Source organism: Eubalaena glacialis, chromosome 13, assembly GCF_028564815.1.
Source record: "Eubalaena glacialis isolate mEubGla1 chromosome 13, mEubGla1.1.hap2.+ XY, whole genome shotgun sequence".
NCBI lineage: Eukaryota > Metazoa > Chordata > Mammalia > Artiodactyla > Balaenidae > Eubalaena > Eubalaena glacialis.
Genome location: NC_083728.1, coordinates 21,591,256 through 21,617,795, shown reverse-complemented (window position 1 = coordinate 21,617,795; position 26,540 = coordinate 21,591,256). Strand labels below are relative to the sequence as shown.

At 46.4% G+C, this 26,540-nt stretch overlaps 1 protein-coding gene across 1 annotated transcript; it reads left to right on the top strand.

Moving 5' to 3' along the window:
* The first annotated feature begins 5,516 nt into the window (after positions 1-5,516).
* Positions 5,517-24,801, top strand: ACTR5 (actin related protein 5). The gene is made up of 9 exons (XM_061208049.1): positions 5,517-5,915; positions 7,106-7,335; positions 9,245-9,414; positions 12,853-13,070; positions 13,746-13,928; positions 19,517-19,633; positions 20,359-20,498; positions 21,596-21,728; positions 24,180-24,801. The coding sequence occupies exons 1-9, from the start codon at positions 5,517-5,519 to the stop codon at positions 24,435-24,437; spliced, it is 1,848 nt and encodes a 615-aa protein (XP_061064032.1). The 3' UTR covers positions 24,438-24,801.
* Positions 24,802-26,540: the final 1,739 nt, after the last annotated feature.

The following is a 26,540-nucleotide window of genomic DNA, read 5'->3' as shown; positions in this document are numbered from 1 at the left end:
AAAATCTCAAAGCTGCCTGAGCCCTTGTGAAACTCTTGAAGGGGCTGCTGATCTCCCAGACCCTATTACCTATTTCTCTCTTCTGGGCTTTGTCATTTTAGCAGGAATTTCAGCTGGAGCAAATGCCTTGTTCTGAGGGCTGAATGGAAGACAGAGCACTGACTTACCTATCACATTTCCACCAATCAGGGCTCTCACTCATCTGTGGTGAAGGGAACCTGCCCATGGCAAGCATCTTATGGGATGCTCTGCTCTGTCCCCTAGCAAAGAAAAACCAAGGTAACATTTGAGCTGGGCCTTGAAGAATGAGTGGGATTCTAGGGGCAGGTGATACAGGGTAGAGCATCTCAGGCTGTGTCAACAGTATGTGCAAAGGGACAGGCTACTAAAAGGCCACAGCAGGGAATTCCCCCGCAGCCCAGTGGTTGGTACGCCATGCTTTCACTGCCGAGGGCCTGGGTTCCATCCCTGGTCAGGGAGCTAGGATCCCGCAAGCTGTGCGGCGGCCAAAAAAAAAAAAAAGCCACAGCATCACCTCTATCCAATGAGCCTATTGGTGGGTTGGCAGAGTCTGGGGAGAAGCTGGAAACCCTGTGCTAAGTTCCTTGTCTCTAGCCCAAGTCTGCTGCTTGCCTCCTTAGCTACATAATATCTCTTCCTTTTCCCAGGCAGTGGGCTCAAGGAGCCCTGAGCCAGGTTGAGCACAAGCTCTTAGTCCACCATGATGAATCACAGCTCAACAGCCAAATTTTTTTCCTTTTTTAAAAAAAATTTTATTGAAATATAGTTGATATACAATGTTGTGTTAGTTACAGGTGTACAGTAAAGTGATTCAGTTATACATATATATAAATATACGTATTTTTTTTTTACATTCTATTCCATTATAAGTTATTACAAGATATTGAGTATAATTCCCTGTGCTATACAGTAGGCCCTTGTTGGTTATCTATTTTATATATAGTAGTGTGTATATTTTAATCCCAAACTCCTAACTTATCCCTCTCCCCACCTTTCCTTTGGTAACCATAAGGTTGTTTTCTATGTCTGTGAGTCTATTTCTGTTTGGTAAATAAGTTCATTTGTATCCTTTTTTTAGATTCCAGATATAGGCGATATCATATGATATTTGTCTTTCTCTGTCTGGCTTACTTCACGTAGTATGATAATCTCTAGGTCCATCCATGTTGATGCAAATGGCATCATTTCATTCTTTTTTAATGGCTGAGTAATATGTATATATATATATATATATATATATATATATATATATATATATACACACACACACAAAACACATCTTTATCCATTCATCTGTCGATGGACCCTTAGGTAGCTTCCATGTCTTGACTATTGTAAATAGTGCTTCAATGAACATTGGGGTGCGTGCATCTTTTCAAATTATGTTTTTCTCCAGAAATATGCCCAAGAGTGGGATGGCAGGATCATATGGTAGCTCTATTTTTAAGGAACCTCCACACCGTTCTCCATCGTGGCTGCACCAATTTACATTCCCACCAACACTGTAGGAGGATTCCTTTTTCTCCACACACTCTCCAGCATTTACTGTTTGTAGACTTTTTGATGATGGTCATTCTGACTGGTGTGAGGTGACACCTCATTGTAATTTTGATTTGCATTTCTCTAATAATTAGCGGTGTTGAGCATCTTTTCATGTGCCTCTTGGCCATCTGTCTTCTTTGGAGAAATGTCTTTTTAGACCTTCTGCCCATTTTTTGATTGGGTTGTTTGTTTTTTTGATATTGAGCTTCAACAGCCAAATTTGATGCCCGTTCCCATCACACCCTCCTGGCCAAGCATCAGGCAGACTGGGAAGCACATATCTCCTTGGAACAGTTTTCTAATGGCTCTGTCATCTGAGTCCTGCTGTGCAGACTCCCTCAGGAATAAGAGCATATGCATTGCCTGATCACCTAAATGTGCAGTGTGTATATGTAGTGGTGTGTGTGTGTGTGTGTGTGTGTGTGTGTGTGTGTGAGTTCAGAGACCAACATGAGAGTGCCTTAAGCAAAACAGAAGTTGTATTTCCTTCTCACATAAAAATCAGAGCTGGTAAGAGGTCCAGACCCATGCTTCTCAAATTTTAATATGCACGTGAATCATTTGGGGATATTCTTTAAATTCAGGTTCCTGATTCACTGGCTCTCGGGTGGAGCTGGAGGTTTTGCATTTCTAACAAGCTCCCAGGTGATGGTGAGGCTGCTGGGCTGCAATCCACACTTGGAGGTGCAAGGCCCTGGAGCACTGATTCTCAAATTTTGCTTCCTTCTACCATCATCTGGGGAGATTAGAAAGCTCCCCATGCCCAGGTCTCACCACATAGGATGAAAGCAGAATCTCTAGCGGTGGGACCCAGGCATTAGCACTTTTGCAAGCTCCCCACACAGCAGTCATAGGTTGACAGCAATGATCAAAATGTGCTGGTCAGGAATTTATGGATTTCCTTCCCTGGCAGTGGAGTTAACTTCTGGGTTAGAGCTCTCTCTGCCTCTCCTTTCCTGGGGGAACTCCATTGTCCACTGTTCTCAGTGCTCTTGGCTTTGCCCTCTGAGAAGTTCTTCCATATCCATGAACCTCCTGGGGATCTCAGAGAGTATGCCCTCCTTGGGGTGGCACAGCTTTCACACTCAGCTTCCTCCTGGTGCAGGTTTGGGATCCTAGGGTTACCTTACAAGTCAAATATATATAGAATTTTGGAGCCCAGGCTTGTAGTTTCTTGACAATACAATTCCCTCGAAACTTAGTGTTGACCCTGTAGGTTCAATTGTGCCCCTCAAAAAGATATGTTGAAGTCCTAATGTCTTGTACCTGTGAATGTAATCTTATCTGGAAATAAGACTGTTGCAGAGGTACAGATGTAATTAGTTAGGATGAGGTCATACTGAAGTAGGGTGGGTCCTTAATCCAATATGACTGGTATCTTTATCAGAAGAGGAAAAGAGATACACAGAGAGAGACACACAGGGAGAACACCACATGACAATGCAGGCAGAGAGTGCAGGGTTGGGTCTACAAGCCAAAGACTGCCAGCAATACCAGAAGCTGAGAGCAAGGCAAGGAACACATTCTCCCCTGGAGCTTTCAGAAAGAGCACGGGCTTGCTGATACCTTGATTTTGGACTTCTAGCATCCAGGACCGTGAGAGAATAAATTTCTGTTGTTTTCAGCCATTTCACTTTGTGGTACTTTGTTATGGCAGCCCTAGGAAACTAACACAGTAGGCTTCTGATCTATCTTCTAGTCATTTCCATGGGCAAATAAATACAGCCATGGATTTCGTCTGGTGCTACATTGTGCAACAGAGTAGCCACTAGCCATATATGGCTATTTAAGCTTAAACGTAAATTAAAATTAAATAAAAATTCCATTCCTCAGTCGCACTGCTCACATTTCAAGTGCTCTGTGGTCACATGTGGTTAGTAGCTACTGCGTTAGACATTGCAGATCGTAGAACATTCCCATCAAAACAGAAAGAACTACTGAACATCATTGGTCTAGTGTATCAGTCAGTTTTTTCCTGCAATAATGTTGCATAGCAACCCCAGAATTTCAGTGGATTATAAAAACAAACATTTTTGGTATCCATGGAACAGCCCAGCTTTAGGTGGCAGGTTGGCTGGACTTGGCTCCAGGCTACAGTTTGTGTTGGGTTTTCTCCATGTGTTTCTCATCCTCTTTAGACTCAGGGCATGTTCTTCTCATGACTAACAGCAGGAGAGTAAGAGGGCAGTCTAAGCCACACAAGCACATTTGAAGCCTCTGCTCAGATCACATCTGGCTAACAGTCCACTGGCTAAAAGTGAGTCCCATGGCCAAGCCCAATATCAGTGTCTACGGTGAGAGAGGTCCAACAAAGTTACATGGCAGATGGTATGGATGTTCACTCCTCTATAATCCTATTATAGAGGAGTGAAGAACTGGGAACAATAATCCAATCTACATCGCCTATACATAGTGCTTTCCCCCCCCCCTTAAAAGGTAATACTTTCACACGGTTAAAAAATAAAAAGTATATGAAAAAGTATGCAGTGAAAAAGTCTCCCACACCTGACACACTCACCTTGTCCCTTTCCTTTACAGGCGAACTCTTTTCTTAGTTTCTTGTCCATCTGCATGAAAATACAAGCAAAAACATATATATTTTCTCCCCACCCCCTTTCTTAAAGGGAGTTTCCTATAAACTGCACTGCCTTATTTCTTTTAAATATTTATCTTGGAGATTTTTCCGTATTAGTATACTTAGGTGTAGTTCTTAAACTTACATTCACTTATTTTTACTGTGTTCTGCTCCTCCCCACTTTCTCAGTTTAATGATGGATTCCTTCAGATGTCTGAGAAAATGGCTTGTGTTGAAAGGCAACATCTTTAATCTGGTTTTGCCACTAACTGGCTCCCTATTTGGCCTAGAAGTGCTCCTAGAGTTTCTTGAGAACGTTTTGGGGTCTCATCTCTTGCTAAGGATGTTTATTTACAACCACCTTTTATAATTAACCTGCTTTTATCTCTCAAAGTGTTCCAGAGCTGGGAGGGTAGAGTCAAGGCAGCTGCTCTAATTCTTGCAACCCCCTTGGCTGGTGGAAAGGGGGAAATAGGGCAGGGGAGAGCGTGCCCAGTCCTTTTAGAACTAAAACTAAGGCCGGGGGGGGGGGGGGGGGCGGGTCTCGGTCACATTACCTCCACTCCCACCCTCATTGGCCAGAACTGAGTCACATGATCACAACAAACTAGATGACCATGCAGGGGAATTATACCACAAAAAGGAAGAAAGAGAATATGCACGTAGTAGGTAACAATTAGCAGTCCTTTTCTCAGCGTTTGAGGTCTGTGAGAGGGTACAGTCTGTAGGTCTTAATAAATAAATCTATTTTAAAACTTTATATTGTGTTATAAAATATAACACACGTGCAGAAAAGTGCACAAATCGTAAAGAGGACGGTTTGATGAATTTTCACAAAGTGAACCCGCCTGAGTAGCAAGCTCCTTGGTCAAGAAATTGAGCGATCGGTACCCCCGAGTTTGGCTCCTTGACAGCAAGGCTAACGGCGACGTAATCATGTGGGGGCGGAGCCAAGGGCGGTTGAAGATGATACCCGGCAAATAGGGCGTGGCTAAGCGGAAAAGGGAGCCCCGCGGAGCTCAGTTCTGGAGGCCAGGAAGGGGCTGGGCCCTTGGCGTTACGCACTCGGGGCGGGGCTTGCTGGCCCAGAGTCCCGGCTACAGCGAAGGGGCGTGGTCAGGTTGGATGGTGGGGGCGAGGTTAAGCCACAGCCAGGGAGGGCGGGGCCTAGCGATCCCGAAGGCGGCCTGGGCCACCAAGGGCGAGTTACGTGGAAAGGCCGGCCGGGCTTAGAGAGGAGAGGAGGCTTGGAGAACCCCCTCTGATGTGCGGGGGCGGAGTCTCGCGCGATCTGGGCGGGCGCTGCGTCGGGGGCGGGGCTTCGCGGCGTTTGGGCGGACGCTGCGGCGAGGGGCGGGGCCAGTGCGCGCGCTCCAAGATGGCGGCGGCCAGTGCGGCAGGGCCGCCTACGAACGTGTTCCCGTTCCGTGATGCCCGCGCCGCGCCGGATCCGGTGTTGGAGGCCGGTCCGGTGGCGCACGGGCCACTGCCGGTGCCTCTGGTGCTGGACAACGGGTCGTTCCAGGCCCGCGCAGGCTGGGCTTGCCCCGGGCCGGACCCGGGCCCCGAGCCCCGGCTGCAGTTCCGCGCCGTGTGCGCCCGCGGGCGGGGCGGGGCTCGGGGCGGGGCGGGTCCGCAGGTAGGCAACGCGCTGGGCAGCCTGGAGCCGCTGCGCTGGATGCTGCGATCGCCCTTCGACCGCAACGTGCCGGTGAACCTGGAGCTGCAGGAGCTGCTGCTTGACTACAGCTTCCAGCATCTGGGTGTCTCCTCACAGGTGAAGGGCGGGGTGGGGTTAGGCTTGAGGGGAGGGATGAGGTCGTGTCTCCGCTCACTCCGCTCTCCGAGGGATAATAGTCACTCCAGTAGTTCTGATTGTCATTTAGTCATTGATTTAGTCAGTCGATCAAATATTAGGCGCCTAACATGTGTTAAGTCCTGTGCTAGGCGCTTGGGGTATGGCAGTGAGCAAAAACAACGCCCTTTTCTCTTGGAGCACATATTCGGGCTTGTTTGTTACTACATTAATTTATTATCAGATATGTATTGAGCATCTACTCTGTGTCAGGCACTTTTCTAGGTGTTTGAAATACGTCCGTGAACGTGACACGAAATCTCCTGTGCTTATGGAGCGGGTGTGGAAAGTCGCTCTAGCATGAAAAGACAAACAATAAACGATAGAATTAAGTAGTATATTCTGTGGCATGATAGAAGGACAGGAGAGGGTTGCATGTTTTCAATAAGATGGTTAGGGGGAGGACTCGGGAAGAAGGTGTTGTTTGAGCAAGGACTAAAGGAGATGATTGAGGGAGCGATCCTTGTGAATATCTGAGGGAATAGTATTCCAGAGAGAGGGCACAGCCAGTAAAAAGGCCCTGAGGCAGGAGTGTGCCCTAATCCTAACTGAGGGCAGCCGGAGTGAGGGGGAGGGTAGTCAGTGGAAGAGGAAGTCAGAGAGGTAATGAGGGGACAAGTCACACACCTTATAGGCTTTTACGCTGAGTGAAATAGGGAGCCGTTGCAGGGTGTTGAACAAAAGAGGGACGTGACTTATGTTCCAAAAGGATAGCTGCTGTATGGAGAATGGACTGGCCGGGGTCATAGGGTAGAAGCAGGGAGACCAGTTAGAAGGCTGTTGCAGTTAGGAGGTGAGGGATGATGGTGACTTAGATGAGGGAGGAGTTGAGGATGTGGTAAGAAGCAGTTGGATTCTGCAGATATTTTGAAGATAGAGCCAGGTGATTGGCTGACAGTTTGGATGGGGCTTGACTTAAGTTGACCCTACTTTCATATTTTCCAAAGCAACTTCCAGGAGAGATGGGTGTTTTACAGTTGCTTCTGATCCAGTTTTTTGATTGGAGACCAAAAGCCAGTTGAGCCCTTGCAATAAGGATTTCTGTATCTTTTTAGGCTTTAAAAGGAGTATTCTCTTAGCACCTACCAATTTACTCTTTTCTTTCCAAGTAGGGCTGTGTCGATCATCCCATAGTTTTGACAGAAGCCGTGTGCAACCCACTGTATTCACGACAGATGATGTCCGAGCTTCTCTTTGAGTGCTATGGGATTCCTACGGTTGCCTATGGAATAGACAGCCTCTTCAGCTTCTACCACAATAAGCCAAAGAACTTGATTTCCAGCGGGCTCATCATTTCATCTGGATACCAGTGTACACATATTTTACCCATCTTAGAAGGGAGGTGAGTTGCACTTATGGCATTTGGGTGCTGTTTTGAGAAGCATTCAGGAAACATTTATTGGGTGCCTGATTTAAAGGTGGAGTGGAAAGAGCAAGGACAGGACCATGAACTGGCTTCTGGGCTTAGTTCTGACCTCCCTCACTGTGTGAGTATAGATGTCACTTCATCGTCCATCCTTTGTGACCTCCTAGATTGAGTTGGGGTAGATGGTCCCTGAGGTCCAAATCCATAATTCTAGAACTTTATGGTTCTGACTTAGTGGTGAGATGGCTAACACCGTACCTGTAGGTAGTAGGTGCTCAATAAAAATGTTCTGAGTAAATTATTTAAATAGGTTTAATTTAGACTGTCGTGTTCTGGAGTCACTTTTTAATAAGAGATTTTTTATTTTTTTATTTAAAGCTATTTAATAACAATTATTTAGACCTTTCTTTTTAACTACTGTACCTGGTACATAATAGGTACTTAGTAGATGTTTTCAAGTTCTATAAAAGGTGAGGGTAGTTTCTGTCATGTTTAAAATCTTCTCGTTTTATAGCTGGGTTTTCGTTGTCTGATAAAGAGACTAGGCCGGGGAGGGAGGGATAAATTGAGAATTTGGGATTAACAGATGCACACTACTATATATAAAACAGATAAACAACAAGGATTTACTATATACACACAGAATTCAATATCTTGTAATCTATAATGGAAAAGAAACTGAAAAAGAATGTATATATAACTGAATCACTTTGCTGTACACCTGAAACTGTAAATTAACTATACTTCAATAAAAAATTAAAAATTAAAAAGAGAGAGAGAGAGAGACTAGGCCAGCATCATGCTCTCCTGAGAAGGTTTCTCTTTGCATAGAGATAGAGACGGTGTGTAAGTAGTGAGAGAAGGCCTGGCTTCGGAATTGAAAGCTTGGGTTTGCAGCTCTGCTGAGGATGAGGTACTTAACTTCTTCACTTAGTTTCCTAACATATAAACTTGGGAAAAACTGATTTCTCAGGGTTACCTTGAGAATGAAACGAGATAACGTAGGTGATGGCACTTTGTAAAACAGTCTGAATATTTAAGTGAAAATAAATGCCGTTGAATTTATTGAGCCCTATAGTGGTAATTTCTCTTGAAGTTCTTACAAAAATTTATGAAGAAAAAAGTAATTCTTAGACATTACCAAACACTCCTGCTATAGAGTTTTCTATCTTATGTAACCAGAATATGCAGAAATTAAAAATAATATTGTTATTTTATGTTATGTTATATTGAGAGAAAGTGATTTTACCCAAAGGCTAAGAAATGATCAGATTGGGGCGTATCATGTTCTATGCTGGCATCTGCTGGTGAGGTGTGATACAGCAGTGACATTTTAGTACACAGCAAGTTCCTAGTGCTGTGCTCCTCTAACTTTCTCACATTGAGAAAATAAAGGTACTCTGGTTCTCCTCCCCTTCACTTCATGTCAGAGGGACCTGGTTCTCTTAGGAGATTACAGTAAGCCAATGTGTATGTGATTACTTAATGTGTTTGCATAAGTAGAAGTGGAGTGTCTAGGGGAGGGGTACTCAAACTCTGGCCTACACTAGAGGGACTTGGGAAGCTTGTCAAAATGCATATTCCTGGGGAAAAATGCATATTTCTAGGCCCTTCCCAGAGCAGATGAGTCCTTCCGAGATGCTTGCCGGAAGTTAGATGTTCATGTGTCTGTTTGGATGTGGTCTAGGAATGCCTGCATTGGGTAAGAGGTTGCACTAAGGCAACTTTAAAGTTCCTTCTAACTGTTAGGTTTTGTTTCCCCCAGCTGGTCAGTTGCTTCCTTGTTAGTCTACATCAAACTGTCCTCCGCCCTAGTGCACGTGCTCCATATTCTCTCCTCCACATTGCCAAAAATTTCAGTGCTGTTTCCATCCCTTGGTTGTAGGTTGGATGCTAAAAACTGCAAACGCATCAACCTGGGAGGAAGCCAAGCAGCTGGCTACCTCCAGCGTCTCCTGCAGCTGAAGTATCCTGGGCACCTGGCAGCCATCACTCTCAGCCGCATGGAGGAGATCCTGCACGAGCACAGCTACATCGCTGAGGATTATGTGGAAGGTACAAAGAGGATGTTTGCTTGCAGCTTTCGAATGTTGTCTACCTTTGGGGTGTTCCTTAAATTGTTCCCAGGGTGACTCTTTCGCTCACTTTTTTACTCTTAGTACTTTTTAGCATTCCCTTCCCTTTTTGGTATTTGTTTTCCTAACAGACTTTTTCAATTAATTGATAACTTGCATATGTAGGTTCTTTTTCAACATCGTTTTGGCTACTCTGGTTCCTTTGCCTTTCCATATAAATATTAGGATCAGTTTGTCCATATCTCCGAAAAGTTCTGTCGGGATTGTGATTGAAAGAACATTAACTCTGTAGATCAGTTTGTATATAAGACAACAACATTTTAAATGTAGATTGAGATATAATGTTAAATCCAGATTGGGGAGAATTGACATTTTTTTTTACTATGTTGAGGCTTCTAATCCATGAACATAATATGTCTTTCCATTTATCTAGGTCTTTATTGATTTCTTTCATCAGCATTTTATAATTTTCAGTGTATAGACCTGTACATGTTTTATTAGATTTATGCCTAATTATTTCTTTCCTTGTTTTTTTCATTTCAGTTTTCAGTTGCTCATTGCTATTGTATAGAAATGCAATTAATTTTTATGTGTTTACCTTGTATCCTGTGACCTTGTGAAATTTACTAGTTCTAGTTTTTTGTAGATTCCTTGGGAATTTCTAGGTAGAGATGTCATCTGGGAATAGGGACATTTTTATTTCTTCCTTTCCAATCTGTTTGCCTTTGTTTCTTTAGGAGTGCTAAGAGTGGACATTTTTGCCTTGTTCCTAATTGCTGATCTTGTGGTGGGGAAAGCCTTTAGTCTTTCCCTATTAATTATATGATGTTACCTCTAGTTTTTTTTTTTTTAACCTCTAGTTTTTTTACAGATATCCTTTATCAAATTGAGGAAGTTCTTTTCTGTGCCTAGTTTTGCTGATCATTTTTATCATGAATGGATTTTGAATTTTGCGAAATGCTTTTTCTGCATCTGATATGATCTTATGGTGTTTGTGCTTTGGACTGTTAATATAGGAGTGTATCATGATTGCTTTTCAAATATTGAACTAGCCTTGATTTGGGGAGATAAACCCCACTTATTCATGTATATTATTTTTTAATATATTGCTGGATTCAATTTGGTAAATTTTATGAGGTTTTTGTGTATATTCATGAGGAATATTAATCTATACTTTTTGTACTGTCTTTGTCTTGTTTTGGTATCATGGCAATGCTGGTCTTATTAAATGAGCTAGAAAGTGTTCTCGTCTACTTTCTGGAAAAGACTGTGTAAATAATTGATATTATTTTTTTCTTTAAATGTTTGATAGAATTCTCCAGTAGAACCATTTGAGCCTGGGGATTTCTTTTTCTGAATGAATTCAGTTTCTTTAATAGAAGTAGGACTATTTAGGTGATTGCATTGGTGTCTTCTTTTTTGCTTTAGGTTTATTTTGCTCTTTTTTTCTAGTTTCTTAAGGTAGAAGCTTAGATTATTACGATAACTTCTTTTTAATATAGGCATTTAAAGCTTGAATTTCCCTCTCAGCAATGCTTTATCTACATTTCACAGATTTTGGTATGTTATGTTTTCTTTTTTACTGAGTTCACATATTTTCCAATTTCGCTCAAGCCTTTTTTATTTGGAACCATTGATTATTTAGAAATATATTGTTTTATATCCAAGTGTTTGGAGACTTCCTTGTTATCTTTCTGTGGTTGATTTCTAGTTTAATTTCATTATGGTCAAAGAACTTATGTTGTCTGGTATCAGTTAAACTTGTGAAGATTTGTTTTAGGACCCAGGCACGATCTGCTTTGGCGAATATTCCATATACACTTGCAAAGAATGTGTATCCTGCTGTTGTTGGGTGGAGTATTCTGTGATGCCATTTAGGTTCTGTTGGTTGATGGTGTTGTTCAGTTCTTCTATACCCCTCTTCATTTTCCATCAAGCCATATTGATTATTAAGGGTGTTGAAATCTCCAGGGATGATTGTGAATTTTCCTATTTCTCCTCTCAGTTCTGTCAGTTTTTGCTTTCAAGTGTCTGAAGCTCTTTTGTTAGGTAAACATTTAGGATTCTTACGTCTTCTTGGCAATTGATCTTTGACCATTATATAGTGTCCCTTTTTATCCCTTGTAATTTTCTTTGCTTTGAAGTCTGCTTGGGCATTAACATAGCCACTCCAACTTTCTTTTGATTGGTGTGTCTTTCCGGCCTTTTAATCTACCTGTATCATTATATTCAAAGTAAGTGTCTTAATAGTTGGGTCCTTTTTTAAAAAAAAAGATCCCTTCTGTCAGTCTCTATCTTTTAATCGATATGTTAAGACCATTTCCAATTAATTTAATTCTTCTTATGTTTGGGTTTAGGTCCACCATTTGATTATTTGTTTTCTGTTATTCCTTCTCTTTGTTGTTCTTATTGCTCTCTCTTGCCTTCTTTGGGTTATTTGAACGTTTGAAAATTTTTTTTTGGTATTCCATTTTAATTTGTCTATTGTGTTTTTCACTGTATATTTCTCGTGTAGGTTTTTTTAGCTGTTGCTCTAGAGATGACAGTAAATAGGCTTTTCACAGTCTTCTTAGAATCTCTGTTTTACCAGTTCAAGTGGAACGTGGAGATGTCAGCACGCCAGAGGCCCCGTTTTTTTTAAAAATTTATTTATTTTATTTATTTTTGGCTGTGTTGGGTCTTCGTTGCTGCTTGCAGGCTTTCTCTAGTTGCGGCGAGCGGGGGCTACTCTTCATTGCGGTGCGCGGGCTTCTCATTGCGATGGCTTCTCCTGTCATGGAGCACAGGCTCTAGGCGCGTGGGCTTCAGTAGTTGTGGTGCGCGGGCTCAGTAGTTGTGGCTCGCGGGCTCCAGAGCACAGGCTCAGTAGTTGTGGCGCACGGGCTCAGTTGCTCTGCGGCATGTGGGATCTTCCCGGACCAGGGCTCGAACCCATGTCCCCTGCATTGGCAGGCGGATTCTTAACCACTGTGCCACCAGGGAAGTCCCCAGAAGCCCCTTTATCCTTCCTCCTTTATGTCGGACTTGTCTTCTGTGTCGCATCTACATACATTGGAAACCCATCAGACGTCGTCATGGTTTTTACTTCCAATTGTCAATGTATTTTAAGGAGCTCAAGAGAAGGTTAATCTACTATGTTTAATCAGATTTTCATCATTTCTGTTGCTTTCCCTTCATTTCTGGTGCTCTAGATGGTATCCTTTCTGTCTGAAGAACTTTATTTAGCAATTCGCTCAGAGCAGGTGTGTTGGCATCGTGTCCAGGTCTTATAGCTGCATTTCGCCGATTGGGTGGCTTCAGAGATGGGATGGAGTGTGCTTCCTCCATCTTACGCGCACCTGGAACCCTGGTGCCGACTTTCTAATCTCAGTGCTAATGGTGTTTCCGTTTCCTAATTTCCAAAATCATTCTGTTGAAGAATTGCAGAAATGGCGGTGCCCCGATTACTATGAGAACAATGTCCACAAGATGCAGCTCCCGTTTTCCAGCAAGCTCCTGGGCAGCACCCTGACCTCCGAGGAGAAGCAGGAGAGGCGGCAGCAGCAACTGCGGCGGCTGCAGGAGCTCAACGCGCGGCGGCGGGAGGAGAAGCTGCAGCTGGATCAGGAGCGGCTGGACCGGCTGCTCTACGTGCAGGTGACAGCGGACCCCCCAGGGCGGGACCTCAGCCTCGCTCCATAAAATGCATCATGCATCTTTTTGACCTGGGGTCAAGAAGGGGTCTGGGGGGGGTCATCCATGTAGAGATCGTGCGTGTAGAGGACGGTGTAGCAGCAGGACCTGAGAGCTGTGGACGTGGCCTCATTGATTTATTTTATCCTTGTGGTCCCCTTTGTTTGATTTTTAACTTTTGGTTTAAATGTAGCACACGTGATGCAAAGCGCACAAATCCTGAGTGTCCAGCTCAATGAATTTTCACCACTGAAACACATGATGTATCCAGGTCAAGAAACAGAGCATTACCAGCAGCCCAGAAGCCTCCCTCAGCCTCCTCTTAGTAACTTTCCCATCTCTTCTCACCTAGAAGCTAACATTTCTGACGTCTGTCCCCATAGATGAGTTTTGCCTGCTCCAGTGGTGCTGAGATGGTGATGCATGGGAGCCCAGAGATGGCTGGGGAGGAGGGCTTCGTTGTGAAGCTTTGGTGGCAGCGGGGGCGGGGGGGTTCTATGGGGGGGCAGGCTCAGGGAGCTCGGGGAGCCCTCTCCCGCCATCGTTCTCTGTCCAGTTTCTAAGTTCCACCTCTCCTTCCCGTGCGTGATTGCCCCAATGCACATCTTTGAGGATGGATTGTGACTGCTCGGCTTGCAGGAGCTCCTAGAGGACGGCCAGATGGATCAGTTTCACAAGGCCCTGATAGAGCTGAACATGGACTCCCCGGAAGAGCTGCAGTCCTACATACAGAAGCTCAGTGCCGCAGTGGAGCAGGCGAAGCAGAAGATCCTTCAAGCAGAAGCCAGCCTCGAGGTGGACGTGGTGGACAGCAAGCCAGAGGTACTGCGGGCCTCGGGAGGGAGGTCCCGCGGGGTGCTGTAGAGCAGGGGTCCCCAGCCCCCGGGCCGCAGAGCAGGAGGTGAGCAGTGGGCAAGAGAGTGAAGCTTCATCTGCCACTCCCCGTAGTTCGCCTTACCACTGGAACCATCCCCCCACCGTCCGTGGAAAAGTTGTCTTCCATGAAACCGGTCCCTGGTGCCAGAAAGGTTGGGGACCACTGGTGTAGAGAGAACAGCCCTTTCAGAGGGCGGGAGGAGTGTCCGGAGAAGGTTGACATCAAAGGGGTTGTGACCAGACTCGGGGGGGAAAGAGAGCAGAGTGGTGTGTGATATCTACGGGGACACGGGTGGGGGCAGGGATGGCACTGACCTTGTACCAAGTGAAGTTCTGACCCAAGGGGTTTCAGCCGGTAGAGCTCTGGCCCCCGGGAAGGGGATGTGTTCAAGTAGAGTAGGCAGGACATACACACGCCTATCGTGTGGCCCATCTTGAACCTGAACCTGCCCTTCTGATGGTTCCTGGGCAGTTAGTCATATGCCCCCTTAACTTTCTTCTGATCTTCTATTAAATATATCATGGTTGCTCTTCCATGCACCTCCTTTTTCCATCTCCGTGCTCCCTAAGGACAGGGATCGTGCTTCATGTATAGTTTAGGAATTTTTTACAGCCGCTAATAGACATGCTCAATAAGATATTTGTGGGTTGATTTAAGATCAGCCTTTTGTTAGTTACTAAACACTAACTCTTTGATCTTCTCTCTCCTTTTTGTTTCCCTGCCAGTGGGCTGTTAGTGTTGATGTGGCCAAAAGGGCAGGTGGCGGGGCTGAGATAGGATCCCGGGTAATTCATACTGTAGCACTGGGCCCTGCATGGTGAAGGGGCTGCCTGCAGGTCACACCTCGGCCCCAAGTCACTGATTGGTGCTCCTGTCTCTAGAACTGGATGAAAGTGTTAATAAGTGGACACACTGTTGCTGAATCTGTCATCTCTAGAGTGCTAAAACAAAGGAACTTGTTCATTGCCTTATGACACTTGTGGGGCAAGATTAGCCAGTCCAACTGTTGATTTTTGTTTTTAAATCAACTTTACCTATACTTTTAGAAAGAAACAGTCTTGTGGAAAACTCCAGTTTGCTGCTGGGTGTAGTGTGGTGCTTACCAGGGACCTCAGGGCCATCCTTGGCTCGGCAGGCAGCCTGCTTTGCAGTGACTGTGTCTCAGCTGGAGGCTGGCTCTCAGTTCCTGCTCTCAGCCTCACCTTCCCCACCTCTCCGACAGGCTGTAGACCACGTGAGGATAGTGACTGGCCGCGAGCATGCGTGACTGATGAAGCGGATCCTGAGTCAGGCTTCCTCGGCACAGCGTCCTGGATCACTGAGATCCAGGGTAGAAGTGCCTTGACCACCATCTTATTCTCGCACAGCGTCCCAGATCAGCTTCCAGAGAACTAATGTGCCTTGCCTAGTTTGCTCCTTTTCAGGTCTGTGTTTCAGATTTGAGCTGTTGTTTCCTAGGATCCAGGTCCACATTGCCTTTGTTGTTTATTCATCAGTACTCAGTTTTATCATGCTTATCAACATGTCCACAGGACGTCAGCATCTTTATATCAGAGATGGACCACTAAGCCGCATGCACGTGGGGGAGTTCAGATTTAAAAAGAAAAAAACAAGCAACTGTGAAGATGTGATTCCCAAACAGTCGGGGAACCAGTTTTTCCTTTTCTTTTTTCATTTTTCTGCATCTGTTACATGCCCTGATTCAATCACTCTGTTTATTCATTCAGCAGATACTTATTAAGTCCCTACTTTGTTCTGTGTTCTAAGGGTACATATTCAGATTTCTCTGGGCTTGGGGTGATTTTGAAATGTTGTACTTTAAAAGGTTTCCCTACGTACAACAAATTTGATGAATCGATCTGTCCCCAAAGCTTTAATGGTCAGGGTGATTGTTAGAGATTAGATCCATTACAGTAACATTCATGGAATAAATTTGGCCATGACACTGGCCAGCCAGTTCTACCTTTCAAAAAGTATTTGTTATATTTTCCAACAATATAATTCTTTTAGAATGGAGAGAACAGATTTATGTGGACCACAGTTCATATTGAAATGCAATCTAAGCAGTAATGGCTGCACTGGATTAATAACAGCTACATTTTTAAACTTCCAGTGTTTTTTAAAATCCATTTTTTCGGGACTTTGCTGGCGGTCCAGTGGTTAAGATGCCGCGTTTGCAATGCAAGGGGCATTGGTTCGATCCCTGGTTGGGGAACTAAAATCCCACGTGATGCGCAGCGCGGCCAAAAAAATAAATAAATAAAAATAAAATCCATTTTTTCCTACAGACCAATCCTTGCCAGCCCTCGGTATTCTGCAGGTATTCGACGAGGATGTTGTAAAGGAGTAGGCTTCCTTTTGAATACTTTTAATATACTTTTAAAATATTTTAAACACTTTTAAAATTTTAAATACTTTCAATATACTTTAAAATACCTCCTAATGAAGTATTTAAACTAAAAGATGCTGATTTTGCATCGCTACGAGCGCAGCGTAAGGGGATGGGAGGCGGGAGCACTGCTTGCGAGCACCCTTGTTTGTTGGAAAAGACAATGGGCCAAATACAGAAAGTGCTCTGGCCTGACGAGCTGAGATCAGAGCTGCCCTTTGCTTGTTTTTATGCTGCTCCAGGCTGTTCCAGGGAACCATGCTGCATCTTCCCTGAGGGACTCTGGCAAACTGTTGCTCTGTTCAGTTCCAAAAGAACAGTCATATTTACGTTCCCGCATGCCACCCAGTACACGTGGAGACCCTGGCAAACCCTAGGGGGAGAGAAACCAGCCATGGTAGAGAAATATGTTCTGTCTTAGATGCGTATTGTCGGCATTGAAATTACCAGCTTTGTTCCTCTCTGTGAATCATATGAATTGGGATAAGGAAAGTATCTTTTTATCATTTTTAGTGGAGCTAGAAGTTATCTTATTTTTAAGGTGAGATGCTTTTGAATATAGCTAGATATGAAGGTGGATAATAATACTTTTGTCACAACTGAAGAAGCCTTTTGAAGCCCAGACATTCTGCAATCCTCTTTATTCTAGAGAAATTTGAGGGTTGCCAGGGACTAGGGGTACAGAGGTGACTAAGGGTACAGAGGTGACTAAGATGCAATCCCTGTCCTCCTTGGTACCTCAAAAAATAGGGCTATAGAACCATACTCAGGCTGTAATAAAACTTATCAAGTGTGGTGGTAGATGTGTGTGGGAATACAGAAGGAGTTTTGAGAAAGGATTGGGGTGTTTGAGCTGGGCCCTGAAAGATTATTTGATTTCAGCAGATAGCAAATGAGGGAGGAAGGACATTTTAGATGGAAAGAAACACACGTGCGGGGAGCAGGGCACATCGGGCACAGAGAGCGTGGGAGATGAAGCTGGAAGGGAGGCCATGGCCACCTATTAAGGTCTTTATCCATCGGTCCGGATATTATCCTTCAGACAGAGCCTTCAAAGTGTGCTGAGCAAGGCAATAATCTGATGAGATTTTATTTTAGGAAAATAACTGGTGGCAGTTAGGATGATGGCTTTAGGGAGAGGCAAGGCTGGAGGTGGGAAGACAGGATTAAAATGTGTGTAGTCATCCAGAAGAGAGCTGATTTTTGTCAGTGGCCTGAAGTTGGTCAGTGGCTGTTGGGGTGGAAGGTGGAGGAGGACACACTTCCAAGGTAGGAGCCAAAGATCCTGGTGTCATTCAGGAGTGGCAGTTGCTGATGATAACAGAACATGTGCCAGACCCTGTGCTGGGCACTTGGGCAAGTATCATCTTGATTAATTTTCACAATTCCGTAAGTACTGTCTTCATTCCCATTTTATGAATAAGGAAACTGACATTGAGGCGAGGAAAGAAACGTGCCCAAGGTTGCACAGCTAGGAGCAGCGCAGCTGAGAGACCCGAGCAGTCCGGGTCTAGATTGTCTCCGGTCACTGAGGCTGGGTTGAAAGGCAGCAGGGGGAGGTGGCGCTGGGGACCGAGCTTAGGGAGACGATGAGCTGGGTTCTGAGCCCCCCATCTCTGGAGTCTCTGTGGGACACCAGGCAGGACTGTCCAGGACCCAGCTGTGAAAGGACCTAGAATCACACAGGGAGTGGGAAGAGAAGAATGCCTGGGGAAGGCCACTGCTGAGGGGTTGGGTGGAGCAGAAAGGAAGAGCGTAAGGAGAGGTTTAAGACACCTGCTGACCGGGGACAAAGGGGTGGCCTAGTAGCGGTCTGGGGCTCTCTCACCAGAAGCCTGTTTCACGTATCTGCTGCTACATAAAAAACACTCCACACTCGGCAGTGTGAGGCAGCAACCGTGTTATTGTGCTCATGAATGTGACGGGCCAGGAGTTCAGACAGAGTGGAGCGGGGATCTCTGGGACCTCAGCTGGGAGGACTTGGACAATTGGGAACTGAACTCTCTGGAGGGTTTTTTCACTTCCCTGGCATCTGGGCTGGGATGACTCAGAGGCTGGACTCCACAGACCTGAGCACCCACCTGCGGCCTCCCCGTGCGCTTGGGGCTTCTCAGCGTGGCCACTGACTTCCAGGAGGGAGCTCCCGAGAGGGAGGAGCCAGAGACCGTATGTCAAGGGGCATTGCCTTATTTAAGAGTGACTTTGCATTTTACCTTTGCAGCTGATATGAATAGGTTCTAGAGAAGTGTAGTTAAGTACTCTGAATTATGTCGGTAATTTACGTACGTCATAGCTTCTGAGAGTGAGGAGGGCTCTCCTCTCAGGCAACCTTGGAGGTTGGTGTTGAATCTGCTCGAACCCTCCCAGGACGCCGTGTCATCAGATAGTCCTTTCTACAATAGCTGCCACTGTTAGAGCCTCCTTCCAGGGAATGCAACAGAGTTCCTTCCTGAAACTTCTCCCCTTTGAGTCCGGAAGGTACAACTCATCTGCCTTTCATGTGGGAGGATGACAGGTGCCCGGGGACATCATCGAGAACTATCCCCCCACCCTCCCAACTTCATTTGTTCAGGTCAAAATTAAAGGTGTCCTAAACCCTCAATTGGGAACCGTGCCGGCATGTCTTTGGAGCCTTTAGTCACATCCCCAGCCCAGTGGACCTGCCCTCAAGGGGACTGATTGCTAAGCCTGTTAGTGTTGGCACATATGTTTATTAATTATTAAGAGACTGACTTGATTTTGCCCGTAGTCTAAGCTGCTTTGTAGGATACCAGCTCTCACACCCTCTCCCCCAGAGCTCTGTGCGTGGTGGTGTGACAGGTGCGGGCAGCCAGTCCTCCCCGGGGCGCCAGGCTGGAGCTGCCCCTCAGAAGCCTTCAGAGAAGGTGGGAGTTGATGAGGCTTGTCTCAGTGGGAAGGGTAGGGGATAAGAGCGAAGCTCATCCCTGGCTTTTTAGTCTTTTAATCTTGTGTTCATGTGTGTTCCTTTTTTTAACAGTTTAGAAACTTTTTCATAGTTTTTATGTGTGGATGTACTTTTAGGACATTAGGCAAGATCCCAGTTCTTTTTGGTGACAGTGAACTCATAGAACTAAGGCTCGCTGAATTACAGGTTCTGTCAACTTGTGTTTCTTCTCTTCTCAGACCCCTGACCTGGGGCAGCTCGAACCATCTCTGGAAGACGTGGAAAACATCAACGATTTCGAGCCCTTGTTTTCGGAGGAAACGCCCGAAGTGGAGAAGCCTGTGACCACGGTCCAGGTTGGCCTCCCGTAGCCTCCACCTTGCTTATGCTTTGAAGCTTAACATAAATGACCAGTCAGGTTTAGTCTGCTTCTTTAGGAATACTTTTCCCTAAAATACCAGTTGTATTTTCTAGAAGGGAGAGTACCAGTACCGAAAACTTCCAAAGTCAGGGTTTTTTTCCCCCCTGTGGTGATTGTTTGGGGTTCCAGCACTAAGCTCCATGCATCTGTGAGAAACAGTCTCCTGGGTGGAAGCATTTGGGCAACTAACTGGGGACTTTAGACCCGAAGACCAGCTTTTAATGATTTTATTTACATTTAGGCCAGTGTCATAATGCTTCATCCTCATTTGGGTCTGTGTTTCTGTCATTACAATGGCAGCCAGGTAGACTGGCGTGAGGCTGAGACACACCTGGGAGAAGGCCTTCTTGGCTCTGCGGGCACTGGGGACTGAGCCAGGCACTTGGTCTTCCAGTACCAGCCTTTCTCAGCTGCTCTTCACCAAGTCTCTTTCCCTGCATCTCAGGGACCATTTCATGAAGCAGATGTGTAGCGGTTTACAATCCAAAGATTGAAGAAGGTAGAAAATTGAATTATCAAATCAAGAGAGTTGGAGAGAGGTTATTCTGGCACAAAGGACAGAAGCTATGTTGGAATAAGAAATGCAGTTAGAAGAAACTGGCAACTGGGATGTTTGTTCTCATGGCCTAAAAATATCTTCTAAACCTTGGGTTTTTAAAGCCCGTGTTTAACTTGGCAGCATATCATCAGCTGTTTGTTGGGACAGAAAGAATTCGAGCTCCAGAAATTATCTTCCAGCCGTCTCTCATCGGGGAGGAGCAGGCCGGCATAGCTGAGACCCTCCAGTACATTCTGGACAGGTGAGACTGAAACTTCTTTCTTTTACTTCTATTTTCCTGAACCATTTCCTTGAATTTTGAATTGAACAGTGGATTTGATGGCCAGGCATCTCCTTTTCATTGACTTGCTGCACTCAGATGGTATTCTTTCTCTCTCACCAAGCGTGGCACAGAGTTAGGGCTCTCTAATTCATTTCTGAACATGTAAATACTCAACGTGTAAATCCTCAATGTGTAAATGCTTGATTTGGGGAGCTTTAAGAGTTTCTTTGAAAAATTTGGGCAACATGGTATATGTGCATTGGCTTTCCTATAAATCTTCACATTATTGCAGACTAGTGATTCTAAATCACCCTAAAAACGTGCAGAACTTAGTTTTTTTCCCCACCTTGCATTTTATTTATTTAAGAGTTTGCATTTCTACAAGAACATGCCTCCCCCACACCCATTTATACAGGTATTTTCCTGCAGTGTGAGTTTTCCTAATACAAGTTGGACAAGTAGGGAACACGATTTTGTGGTACTCTGCTTGCTATTGGTTAAAACAGGGTGGAAACTTACACCTAGCAAGGAAGAAAATCCATTGCAGCCACTTAGTTTGAGTGGCTTTGAGTTTTGTCTAGCAGTGGGTGGGAAAGTGAGCAAACACAAATAAGATAAAACTGGTAGTAAAAAAAAAAAAAAGGACAAGTGGAGAGATGGGTCTTCAAAAGGAGAGGCAGAACTTCTGGGGGTGATAGAAATGTTCTGTATCTTGGTTTTGGTGATGGTTACTGTGTAATGGTTACTGCTGTTGATGGGTATATAAATTTGTCAGACTTCATCCAAATGTATTTAAAGTAATCCTCAATAAAGTCAATTTTTTAGAAAAACATGTATTGGAAAGGGATAATATTTTAATCATGCTAAGGAAATGGATCGACCATTCAAATTAAGGTTTTGGCTAGCTATTTGCCATTCTGTAAAGACACAAATGAAAAATGGAAGTTTTTTTTTTTTTTTTAACTTTTTGTGTAGACATTTTCTGTTTTGTACTGAGAACTTGCATTTCCACATCCATATTCTCTTCCAATATTGAAGTTGGAGGGACTAGAGCAGAGGAATCGTTTTGTCCCCAGGTACCCAAAGGATGTTCAGGAGTTGCTGGTTCAGAACGTTTTCCTCACTGGCGGGAACATGATGTATCCTGGGATGAAGGTCAGAATCGAGAAGGAGCTGTTGGAGATGAGACCCTTTCAGTCTTCCTTTCAGGTACCAATTGTCCGTGTAACCAGCTGTTTCGAAAATAGCCTTAATTATTTGTTTTATGGTTACAAAAGTAGTAAAGTGTAAATGAGAAAAATTACTTGATAATTCCATCATCCAGAGATAGCCACTATTAACACGTTTGTGGCTTTCCTTCTGGTCTTCAATCTATGTTTAATTTTCTTTTTTTTTTTTACTTTTATTTATGTATTTATTTATTTAATTTTGGCTGCGTTGTGTCTTCGTTGCTGTTTGCCGGCTTTCTCTAGTTGTGAGGGGGGCTGCTCTTCGTTGCGGTGCGCAGGCTTCTCATTGCGGTGGCTTCTCTTGTTGTGGAGCACGGGCTCTAGGCACACGGGCTTCAGTAGTTGTGGCGATGGGCTTAGTTGCTCTGCGGCATGTGGGATCTTCCCGGACCAGGGATCAAAACCGTGTCCCCTGCATTGGCAGGCAGATTCTTAACCACTGAGCCACCAGGGAAGCCCTATGTTTAATTTTTAAAGCAGAATGGAAATTGTATTTTACGTACTTCTTTGTTTTAATTGACAAAGGAAGGCCTGCATATAGTAAAAATTCAGAGAGTACAAAAGAGTGTACACTGAGAATGAGGCATTCTCTAGGAGACTAGCTGGGGAGAGTTTTCTTTCTTTCACATATTTTCTGCACACTTGAGTGTATACTGCTTTGTAACCTGAGTTTCTTAACCTGTCGTGAACGTTTTCCCGTGTCATTATTCTAAAATACTTCAAAGAATGACTGTATGGTGTGGATGCCCCACAATTTATCTACCAAATTCCCGATCACCAAGAAACCCCACAATTTATCTACCAAGTTCCCAATCACCAAGTCTGAGCTCCTGTTGCGGACCAGGCACCTTGGGATGCTGAGACGTCCTAGACACCAGATGCCCCGGCCCCAAGGAGCTTGCTGCCTGAGGGGGCAGCAGTCAGATGAATAGGCTGGGATAACCCACAGCGTGAGGGGCATACAGACGTAGGCACCTAGGGCAGGCTTCTTGGAGGTGAGTCTTCTGAGCATGAGGAGGTGTTTGCCAGGTAGAGAGCGTGGAGGGGAGTGGGGCGGAGAGAGCATTCCGGACGGGGACCAGCAGGAGCAAAGGCTCGCGGGCCGGAAGCTTGTTGTTGGTGAGCAGCTGAGTGTGGCTGGAGCTTGTGACTGTGCAGGGGAGCGGGGGAGGGCCGTGTGCACGGCACGCGTGGTGCAGAGCTTCTGTGTCCTGCTGGGGACTCGGCTGTGGCCCCCTGTGCCGCACGATGTCCTGTGCGTTCAGGGGGTGGTCTCTGGGCTTCGGTCCTGACTCCGGTACCGCCGTCGCTGAATTTTGCCAGGCCTCAGTTTTCTCCGCAGTACGAAGGGGGTCGTCCTGGTGCCTGTTACCAGCATGCAGCGTGCCTCGCCTGTCAGGTGCTCAGCACAGAGCCTGCGTGTGATAAACAGACGTCAGCTGTTGTGCTGAGGGTCCCTAAGAACACTCCAGGTTCCACGATTCGCTAGAAGGACTCACAGGATTCAACATGTAGTCCTCCTCGTGATTTATCACAGTGAGCCCTTCCCCCGTGCAGGGAGTAGAGTGAGCGCCTTACACTCGTTCTGTCACCCACACTTTCTAAGCCAGAGCAGTCGGGGCTTTTGTGACCCTGATTTTGTTGATGGTCCCTTCTTGCAAGTCTCACCTCATCCTCCTCCAGCTGTGCTGATTCCACCTGCCCTTTACTCCAGAAAGTTCCAAAACCACCATTCCATCCTGGGACTTCTATGGGTGGGGCAGGGAAGAGGGAGGTGGGAGGTCAGACAGGCGACTCCAAAGAAGAGGAGGCCGATCTGAGTTGGAGAGTGGTCCGCCCGGTGCTCAGCTCCGCCTAGTTGAGGGGCACTCACAGGGCTGCTGACCCTGGCCTCGCTCCGCTAATAAGCAGTGGAAACCGAGCGCTGGCAGCATTATGGAGAGCCCAGGTCAGCCTCTCTGCTCTCATTTCCCCTGAGGCTTCTTTGCCCCCGTGGCCAGAGCCACCTCGCATCAGCCTCTGCTCTGCTGGCAGAGAGGGGATCAGGTCCAGGAAGGCCTTCCCTCCAGGTCTCTCCACCTGACGGCTTGTGGTCTACAGCATGGGGCAGGAGGCGGGGCAGCTGGTCCCTCTCCCACCCAGAGTGGCAGGTCTGGTGTTGGTAAAGTCGCTGATAACCACGTATCCGGTGAGGTCGTGTCCGGTGGGCTCTGCGAGTTTGCGTGATTTCTTGAAGAGTCTGGGGCATTTCACTCAGCTCTGTTTGGGGGGTGCAGAGGTAGTCCTGCCCCGTCTTGGAATTAAAGGGGGCCCTCCTGCGTGTGTATTTCTGGGGACAAAATGTAGGGGCTGTAGCTGGCCTTGCTGAACATTCAGTCCTCGGACCCTGAGGGGAGACGCCCGTCCAGTGACTGCTCTGCTCATGTTTCAGGTTCAGCTGGCCTCGAACCCTGTGCTGGACGCCTGGTACGGTGCTCGCGACTGGGCCTTGGACCACCTGGACAACGAGGACGTCTGGATTACCAGGAAGGAATATGAAGAGAAGGGAGGAGGCTACCTCAAGGAGCACTGTGCTTCCAACGTGTACGTCCCCATCCGCCTGCCCAAGCAGGCTTCGCGCTCCACAGAAGCCCAGGCATCCGGCAAAGGCTTGGCGGCCAGCGGAGGCGGGGCCGGCGAGCAGGCATAGCACAGGGGCCCCTCCAGGGACCTTGGGCCATGTTGGCCAGTGTGACAGGACGGTGACTCTGCCAGCTGTGTCCAGCCCGAGTCTGCTGGGAACATTTGGCTGCAAGATGGATTTCTCCTGGGGAGAACAGTTTAGCGCCACTGGGAGTTACCCTCTGCAACTGTGTTCTTTTGGGGGCATTGGCGGTGAAGGGACTTTAGGTGGCCTGCTTTCTTTGCTGAGCCATGGATGAGCCGTGGCCTTCACTTCCCACAGCGGTGAATGAAGACAGGGTGGGGGACGGAGGTGTACAGTCTGCACAGGCTTCCTTCTTACTACATTTTAAAGCCTTTCTTGTTTTTTTAAAAAAATCCTTTAAATTTTATATTGTCAGTGTAGTCTTCTAAATTTATTCCAAAATTGTGCGAATGCCCAGCAGGTGGAGTTCTTTCATATACAGGTAAAAAGGTAACATTTATATCCTAAGAACAATCAACCACGAACTCTCAGGGGCTAGAAATATTTCCCTCCTTCTTCTATTTCTGCTTAGAAATAAGAAAAAGGGGGCCCAAAGAGGGGAACCGGATAGTACGAAGTCACTCCGTCAGGGCTTGCCCGGTGCCCACTTCTGAATGGGCAGGTGTGGGGCTAGTGGCCCGACTCTTGTTCGTACTTTCTTTGCTGGAAACTTTTCCACGATGTGAGACCTTCCTACAGTTTTTAAAACTTCTCTTCCTGTGAGTGTGTTGGCTGCTTAACTTTTCAGGTCTTTCCGAAGAAAGAAACAGACTGGAAAAGCTGAGCCGTGGAGCCTTTTCAGTTTCGCCACAACTTCACACTCCCTGGACCTTTGCAGCCTCATCGTAAACAGACAGATAACCCCTCTCTTATACAGAGATTGCTTGGTGATAATTTTAACTCTCAGACACACCCAGTACTTGAGCCCAGAAGGCTCCAGCGCTGCTAGCGTCCTTGTCACAGAATCCGTACGTTTAAATCCCACGGGATGTCTGGCCCACCCCTCTGAGGAGGCCACCTCAGAACCAGTCTGCTGCTGCAGTTCAGCAAGGATGGTCACCTGCGTCGCCAGCTCTCCGGGGCTTCGATACTGAAGACCAGGAAGGACCAGTGGTGGTGGAGGAGGAAGCGGAAGATCCAGGCCGACTCAGGACCCCCCACGGCCCTGCCGGGGAGCCACAGGCCGTCCATGGCTCGGCCCAAGGCCGGATGAGATGGTGAGAGTGAACGTGAGCTTCCAAGAAAGGACAGATGCGAAGAAGGCAGGACCCGCCTCATGGGAGAGGTTTCCATATCACGTTTCTGGGAAGAGGAGTTGAGCTAACTGCCGTAGGCCTGGGGAGACAGGGGTCTTTCTCCCACAGTCAACATTTTAAACAGCCCGAACAGCAGTGGTGAGGTGGAAGGATTGCCCTGGAAGTCCAGCCTTGGTGGGGAAGGACCCTGGGTGGGCAGGTAAGCTGGGCTACAGCATAGTCCAACAACAAGTGTGAAGCCGGGCCTAGTCGGGGTGCCCGTAGCCTGGAACTGAGGAGGTTTGGGGCTGCGGTGAGGCTGGACCTTGAGCTCTCCCGCTTTATCTCTAAGCCCTCACACTGAGCTTGCCGTGACCTCTGCTGACACCTCTCAGCCCTTCCTCATACAGACCACCAGCAGCACTCATCACGGTACCGAGAGCTTTTTCTCTGCCCCCAGATGGTCTCTTATAGACTGCAAAGCGTTCCCCAAGATCAGGAAGAAGGTTTCATTCAGCTTGGAGTATCCACAGCCCAATGCTGGGCCTGGAGGGTGCTGTGGGCTCACAGGATTTTGAATGAATGACCAACTGGTTGTGTAGATAAATGAATGACTAAATCTGTGAACAAAGACAATTTGAGACTAGCTTGTCCGCTCTGTTGAGAGGGACAAATCAGGGGTCCACACTGAGGGCTTCGCCTTAGCTGGGGAGCCCTACTCATTGAGACATCTCAAGTCTTCCCTGTGACCCTGCCAGGACTGTTTGTGGAGAGAAGGTGGGTGTGACTGTAGCTGTATGATCTGAGGGCAGCCGTGAAGGAATAGATTCCCATAGCCCAGCTTCGGGCTTCTGTTTGGGTTGTGGGAGGG

What these genes read in the sequence shown, in the direction of transcription:
- ACTR5 (XM_061208049.1), top strand. Translation starts at nt 5,517, where the DNA reads ATGGCGGCGGCCAGTGCGGCAGGGCCGCCTACGAACGTGTTCCCGTTC. An exon ending in ACCGGCTGCTCTACGTGCAG is followed by an intron (nt 13,071 to 13,745) that starts GTGACAGCGGAC and finishes CTCGGCTTGCAG; the next exon opens with GAGCTCCTAGAGGACGGCCA. An exon ending in AGCCTGTGACCACGGTCCAG is followed by an intron (nt 19,634 to 20,358) that starts GTTGGCCTCCCG and finishes GGGTTTTTAAAG; the next exon opens with CCCGTGTTTAACTTGGCAGC.